The sequence below is a fragment of the Abramis brama genome, assembly GCF_963993115.1.
Source record: "Abramis brama genome assembly, chromosome: 6".
NCBI lineage: Eukaryota > Metazoa > Chordata > Actinopteri > Cypriniformes > Leuciscidae > Abramis > Abramis brama.
In genome coordinates, this window is record NC_139968.1 from 22,749,097 (window position 1) to 22,757,125 (window position 8,029).

The window sequence follows — 8,029 nt, forward strand, 5'->3', positions numbered from 1 at the left end:
TTGTGTTTTTTATTTTTGTGGGTTTTTATATAAAATTTGTGAGATATAACATTGCATATATTCATAGATAGATTTTCACCTTACAACAAAGGTCTTTCTACTAAATATCACATTAAAATAACCATTTTTAGTTTGTTTGCTCATTTAATACCCAATAAAAGACTTAAAGGTACCAAGACTGGTTACTCAATCCTCTGCTGAAAAGCAGATCAAGTTCATACAAGTCAAATAAAGTGACAGAACGTTACTCAATGAATGCGTCATTGCGAGATGGTCGGGTTGGAGGGGTGTTTTAGCCAAAGAAACGAGTGAATGAAGGAGAGATGGAGATGTGAATTAATGGTGTACCATGATCACAATGCAAAAGAACAGTCTAAAGGAACAAGGGTCATCATTACAGACACACAACATTATCCCGGTTTATCTACACATTCTTGTACCTCCTCCACCATTGTTCTCGAATGATTGTGTTTTGAAACATTATACCGAAAAACCATTTACAAAATGGCGATACTTTTTTCCCCAAATAGCATTGTTGCTATTGCCAATGACGCTAATAATACTTAAAGGTCATATTCCATTGAAATTCCCAGTATGTACACATTTGTCTCAAAGATGCTGCACAAAGCCAAAGCCGGGTCATCATTTACTCACCCTCAATTCGCTCTAAACCTGTAGGACTTTCATCTTCAGCGGAAACAGAAAAGAAGATATTTTAAAGAATGTTTTATCCATACAATGAAAGTCAATGGGGTCCAAAAACCAAAAAAAATTGGACCCCATTGACTTTCATTGTATGGTTCTTAGAATTTTCTTCTTTTGGGCTTCACTTTAGTCTGGTTTTGGAATGACATGAGGGTTTGTAAGTGATGCCAGAATTGTCAATTTTTTTGGTGAACTATTCCTTTTCTAGGACTTGACTTCTCCAAATGCTCTTATTTGTTGTAAAAGTCCAGCTGTTTCCAATGACCTCCTTACCAGCGGTGTACCTGATGAGGTGTGGGTACCATTCAATCTTCTGTTTTCTTATCGTTTTCAGGTGGCGATCCTGTCTAAACAACCAAGTGTGGACTAAAAGTCTACCTGACATTTTCCCCCGTACCAGCGTCTCACCACGGAGGGCACCTTAGCATCGAAGCGTGAAGAGAAGAGCTTAAAAGAAAGTCTTACGTAAGAATATGCTTGCACACGACATACGCTAGTTGAGGTCCATGAAGCACTGCGCCCTCTCAAACCTGGGGCTCCAGAAGTCAGTCCGTCGACACCAACTCAGTCATCGCTGGGTGTTTCCGTCCAGCGGGAGGCTGGAATGATGCAGTCCCTTCGCCGAAGACCTGGACTCCACCGACGAGTCCTGGTCCTCGGTAAAGCTCTCCGGGCTGACGTCCCCGTCCAGCAGGCTCCCGCAGCTGGAGTTCGGGCTCAGCATCTCCTGGAGGAGGTCGTCCCGAACTAGGGTTGCGTCTCGGTTGGCCCGGGCGGAGGCATCGCCGCCCACCACGTCGTCCTGGTCATTGAGGAGCTTGGCAAGGAAGTTGATGTACTTCATGGCCAGGCGGAGGATCTCGTTCTTGCTGAGTTTCTTGTCGGGAGGGTGTGTGGGGATGAGCTTGCGCAGCTCGGCGAAGGCACCGTTCACGTTCTGCTGCCGCCAGCGCTCGCGGCTGTTCGTGAAAATCCGTCGCACAACTTTGGGCTGCGAACCTGTACCTGTGAAAGCAGAGAAAGTAGAGTTAGGTTCAATTCCTTTCCAAACATTTGGAGTGTCAAAATACGCGTTTAGAGGTCGAGTCATCACAAATCAGCAGCGTTTAACAACACAGTTGAGTGCTTTAACAGTGGTTTACTTGTGAACACACCTAAGGTGTTCACTCACTTCTCACTGATAGATTAGCTCTTTATCTCCCCCTATTTAGCCAAGAATTAATTAACCTTTCTATTATCTATGGCATTTTACATTCAATTATTCAGGGCCATTTCTCTTCCTAGACAGCTCTGTTGGAACAAGGCTATCAATGCTTCACTTTGCCTGATGCACCAGTGACTTCATATAATTACACTTATTTAAATGGATTCCCAACATCTTGAGTTAAGGAATAATTTAAAGCATTTTTCGCTATTGTCTTAAAGAGGCAGCGAAGGCAGCGTTACCTTTGATGCTCTTCTATATCATCTAAGAGCATATTGTGTCATGCATACCGCGTTTCCGTCTCATTAGAATCCCACATCTCAGTCTCAGCACTCGCAGCCAAACACATTGACTCGTATTTGCATTTTTATAGGCAACTCGCAGCTATCTCTCGTGCACATACACTGATTTTTTTTTAGGGGGGTTGGTTCCTATTGGCAACTGTAACCATTTATTTCTCTCACTTTTTTAATTTCTGTCTTCTGTCTTTGTTTCACAACAATATTTTGTTCTCTGTTTATTTTAAGAGGAAATGCATTTTCATGCAATACAGTATGATGCAACGATATTGGTGACATTTATGTTAATTGTCACTTTAGAATAAAAAATATTTATTTTACATATCTTTAATTTGGATGTGCAACTAAAGTGGCATTCCTTGCTAAGTGCATGAATATTTGCATTAATTTTTTTCCGAAAATTAATAATTAATAAAATAATTATACAACACAAAGTAACTGTACTGATAAGTAGCCTATATCAAGACTTTTGTTTTTTCTTTTTGCGTGCTCTTCAGTTTTTGCAACAAAAAAAACCCTACATACCAGTATTTTATTTTACCAAATGGTGCCTGATGTGATTTAAAATGGCCGAGAATGAGACTGAGATGATGGAGAGAAATTATAAATGAAAGGAAAAAGAGAAAAGCACAGCCAAAGAGTGGCTTACCATACTTAGAAAGATCTAAAATGGTCCTACCATCGCTGATTTCAACCTCATACGGTACAGGTCTGCGTTTCACTCGATTGCTGGGATACATCCCATACTGTTCCACTTCTCCAGCAAAACCACTGAGGAGAAACAGGCACACAACTCAGTACGGGTGATTCAAGCTTATTAAAATATTAAAAATGGTCCTAAAATGCAGTTTATTCATATACTTCAAATGTCATTAAACAGAGTAAAATAGAATAGAAAGCACTCAAATACTTGTAAAATATACAAAAAAAAATGCATTTAATGCATTAAATAATGGTCCACAAATGTAGTTTATACATATTTTATACTTCAAATGTCATTAAACAGAACAGAATAGAATAGAAAGCACACAAATACTTCAACTGTACAGAAAAAAGCTTGAAAATATATATAAAATACATTTGAATGCATTAAATAATGGTCCTAAAATGCAGTTTGTTCATATTTATATAGTTAAAATGTCATTAAACAGAATAGAATAGAATAGAATAGAATAGAATAGAATAGAATAGAAAGCAATTAAATTGTACAGAAAAAGCTTGAAAATATATATAAAAATACATTTTAATGCATTAAATTGATATTTAACATATTCAAACGAACATAGAAAACGAAGTACTTCCATATTTAATATAGATGTAGAATATATAGAATAGAATAGAAACGGAAACGAATAACTAATACATTATATAACATTGCATTATCAAATAAGGAGAAAACGAACTCTGATAAACGAAATACTAAGAAAATTATTACTCTATTTTTTTATATATATTTTATTTATACAGGCCCTAATTATTTATTTTATGCATTATAAATGTTTCGGGGTCATTCAATATATATTTTAATAGGTTGAATAAATCATTGCATCAGAAGTTTAGATTCTGATGGCATTATAGCATATGCTACCGATCATTTCATGCATCATAAAATAAATCATATTATTCAGGCTAGAGCAAGAACATGTTAAAAACGAGAAATGAAAGATCTTTGCAACAAACAAAAACGAGCATGCACAAAAAGTCTAAATCCACATTCAATGCATGCATTATTTTTTTTCCATCTTTAAGTTTATGCATTCGTTTCATATCCTACTTTGCGTGATGCGTAAAAGTGATGTTACCTGTTAATAGTGGCGAGCGGTTGCGTCATGTTGCTGTAGAGCATCGCTCGTGCCGGGAGAGGGAAAGCGGGCGGACTCAACTGCACCATTCGAGTGTCGCTCAGCGGGTCTCTGGGAGGCAGCGGCAGTGGGATAGGTGGTCTGCACAGCTCGGTGGTCTGCACCTTATGGCTGATGTCTGCCTTGAGCTCTCTGCCTTTTATATCCGCGCTCCCTCCTCTCCTGGACAGCTCGATCACCGCCACTTCCTTTTTTAGCTCGGTGGCGTGGTGAGCCGTTTCCTTGGCAACTCCATTAAGGACGCGGCGCTCCTCGGGGAGGTGATGCTCCCCTGTCTCTGCCTTCGTGCCTTCCTGTTTCCCGCATGCGTCCCCCTCCTCGGGCGGGGGGGAACCGCAGCCCTCCGTGCTCGGGCTGAGCGGAAATTGCTCGGATTTCAGTTTTTCCATCATCCTTAAGTCCAGCTCCAGAAAAAATCCAAACGCTTATAATTAGTGGTATCCAAAGGAAATTGTAATTCCCAACCAATCCAGCGCCTGTTCAGCTTCTCATCGGAGGTCACCTGTGAAAGCACACACCTTTATGCACATTGATTGAGCGCCAGCGTTTTTACGCGCGTCCTCGCTGCGCGCGTGACTGGAAACACTGACAGTACAGTAATGCAGCTCTATGACAGCACGTGTCATGTGTGTGCTGTATCCATGCAAAGGCCTGTGCCATCCATTCTATGAGGATAGACAAGCAGGTTTGCCTAAACGCTCAAATATCTTTTAGGTTGGTGTCTTTTTTTCCCTTGACTTGACCTTGGCCTGTAGCCTATATATCATCATTCTGCTCATGGTATCTGGAGATAAGCGTGTCATACCGGTGTCTTCGTTGGAAAAGAGCTTATCTTCTGCAAACATTGTTCGACATTTATTTAACAGAAAATAATCTGCATAATTATTAGAGGACGAATTCAATAACACTTTTCCAGATTAGCATATTTAATCATATTACATTTAAATGACAAACATTAATACTATTGTTATTATTTTAACATTAGGCTACTCGTTATATAATTCATCTATTTTAGCATGATTTCATATATATCAATATGGAATCATATTAGCGTATTTATTGTGGTGGTGATATTACCGTCAATAATTTATTTACGTCTTTTCTGAACCTAAAACGAAGATTTTTACGTGAGTAATTGCGTCTATTGAAGCTTTTATTATTATTGCATGGTTTTAATGTTATAAATATTGAAATAGTGAATGTATATTAACGGTTTATGTTTATAATGGCATTTGTTTGTTAAAATCTGTTGCAATTTTTTGTGCATGTTAATGGTATCTTGTAATGTTTTCTTTCTCCAGTGGCATCTATGACTCTTAATAATCTATTGCTTATTTTGTGTGTAAACATAGACCACAAGATGGCTAAATATTAATACGTCATTCCCAGTTTACACACACGTATTTCTGTTTCCTCCGTATAGATATAGTTTATAATGTATTTTATCGTATTTATATAAATACTCCGAGTGATTTAACAAAACAAGCTGATTACAGCATTAATAACCGACCAGATATGACGAAAAAACGTTACGTGTACGGTGTCAAATAGACTAATAATTCGGCAACAAACTTTAAAAAAACCAAATAATTCATATTTACCATTTAGGAACTAACTCGACCAAAAATGTCAGCTTTAGCTAAATAAATGGGATATCGATGAGATTAGTTCATTTATTGGTGGAGTTATGGTGGCTATTATTTCTAAGCACTAAACGGAAGAGAGGAAAATAGCAGCCGTGAGGAAAATCGAATCGAAATGAATCGAATTTCTTAACTTTAGATGAAAAGATCGTGTCCTAAACGCCCTTTAATTATAAAATAAATGCCAAATCGATATCTGCATTCTGCAGGCTCAAGGGCCTATTTGCTCCAAGACCGAATACAGCCAAATATAAATGATATAAATCATACCTGAGCTTATATTAATCATCTGGCGACGATAGAAAGCCTAATTATGACCTGCGTTAGTATCAAATGAGCGCAGAAACACCAATATTCGCCTCTTACCGTCGTCGGGCGGTGGATGTTAGTGTGTGCATGGAGCCATTTTGTGGAGGGTCATCCATGTCTGAGGTTTTAGATGCACTGAAGTGCTGTGTGGAACTGGAAGTGAGGTCTATATAATTCCACATCACGTCCAGCGCGCGCTTCTCAGTATGGGGAGCGGAACACGGGCGCAATGTGGCCAGGCGAGATAAGAGCGCAGTGGCGGCCACTGCGCGCTCGATAAGCCCCTAAACCCATTATTTATGAAATGATTCATTATTATTTTGCTTTTTATCGAGGGCAAATGCGAAGAGAAAAATATAGACTTATATTGTGAATGGATATGCATAAAAAATAACTCAGCAGATTGAGGAGGGGGGAAAAAACGAATGCGTAATATTGTTGAACTGCTTCAGGGGCTCAATCAGAAATTAATTATGCGGCCAATAGTAACACATTTTCAGTGATATCGGCTGGGGATGTAGGCTTGAAAAGTACCGTTAGCGGCTGTTTGTTTTTACACATTTCAGCGTTTTCGGGCGTTCAGAATCAACTGGAAATCGTGTAGCGGCAGCATGACCCTCCCTCACTGAGTAAAACATGTTTATGAAGGTAGACACACGAAAATGAACTAGCCTAACTGTTGTGAATACTGCACAGACATAATTGCTGTTTTGAATGGTTATTTCAGGTGGCGTTCGAGTTAATTCTTCAAATTTATTTTGTCTCATTTACCTGTTTTAAAGTAGCCTACACATTTTCTTTATAGAACCGTACAAATAAATGTATTTATTAAGGATGCACAATATATCATTATGGACTGTCAGCATTATATTAATATCTGCCTTGGTATTGTAAGCAAATTCTGATATTTGAATTTTACGCTCTTGAAATAATTCTATTTTACTACTGTGTAGATTTACAATGTTTTGATGCCTTATTGAACTTAAAGCATGTACACATTTTAAACAGGAGCTTTAAACACGTAACGTGTATTTATATACAATTGCATATATTTATATTATAAAATGGTTACACTAAGCTTTTAATTGCCTTGACCACAAATTATTGGTAAGGAAATTAGCTAGATTTATGTAAATACACTACTTGAAAAGCCATTGCTGTCTCAGACAAACATCAGACAGAATTAAGTTTTTGGCAGAATATGGGAAGTTGTGAATATGGGAATATGGGAAGTTGCATGGTGATGCTCAAGAGTGGTGTCTTCGAAAATCTGCTGAGAAATATAATAATATGTGGGGAGCCTTTTAAGCTGCTGGTATTGGTGAGCTTCATCACTGTGAAAAGCCATTTAATGCTTTGGAGTAATAGCTTGCTTTCCACAAATGAAAAGTTGTTATCTGAGGAATGATCAGATGTTATTGTTCAACAAGACAATGCTCCTGACAACCAAAAAGTGTCTTGAGAACAAGATCATCAGGCTTATGTTTTAGCCAGGCCAGTGTCCAAATTTGAACCCTATAGTGAATATTTTGGTCTCACGTTAAACTCAAATGAACTGGGAGACAACTGTTTGAAGTCATTAACACTGAGTGGACCAACACTGACGACTCTTCCTGTAAAAAGCTGTCTGCAAGTGTGGGTAAGCATATATACTTTACCTACAGTATTTGTGCAATTCTTGCTAATTTCCTGACCAGTGATTAATTTTTTTATTTTTTTTAAATTAGGACCATTAAATATTTTGCCAATTTTGGCTTGGCCCTTTTTTTCTCTTTTCTTTTTTTCCAGGAGTGTGTATATAATAATTATATTTTAAATCATTACACACATTTTCTCGTTTTATGTGTTATTTTTTTATATACATATAGGCTAATATAATATTGGCCATAACAAATTAGTTAGTATGGGCCCAAATGTCAAATTGGTGCATCCAAATACAATTAATATAACAATAGACTATAAAGCTTGATGACTTCTATATTTGTAGCTTAATGTAGCCTTGATATT

At 37.8% G+C, this 8,029-nt stretch overlaps 1 protein-coding gene across 1 annotated transcript; it reads right to left on the bottom strand.

The window, feature by feature from the left end:
• Nucleotides 1–17: 17 nt before the first annotated feature.
• tal1 (T-cell acute lymphocytic leukemia 1) lies at nt 18–6,217 on the bottom strand. The gene is made up of 4 exons (XM_084117456.1): nt 6,080–6,217; nt 4,011–4,572; nt 2,888–2,979; nt 18–1,710 (listed from the first exon to the last, which is right to left on the bottom strand). The coding sequence occupies exons 2-4, from the start codon at nt 4,460–4,462 to the stop codon at nt 1,274–1,276; spliced, it is 981 nt and encodes a 326-aa protein (XP_083973582.1). The 5' UTR covers nt 4,463–4,572; nt 6,080–6,217; the 3' UTR covers nt 18–1,273.
• Nucleotides 6,218–8,029: the final 1,812 nt, after the last annotated feature.

Excerpts from the sequence above, each read along its gene's own strand:
- tal1 (XM_084117456.1), bottom strand. The coding sequence starts at position 4,462 with ATGATGGAAAAACTGAAATCCGAGCAATTTCCGCTCAGCCCGAGCACG. Across the intron at positions 2,980-4,010 it reads CCGCTCGCCACTATTAACAG|TGGTTTTGCTGGAGAAGTGG; the intron begins GTAACATCACTT and ends GTTTCTCCTCAG. Across the intron at positions 1,711-2,887 it reads TGAGGTTGAAATCAGCGATG|GTACAGGTTCGCAGCCCAAA; the intron begins GTAGGACCATTT and ends CTGCTTTCACAG.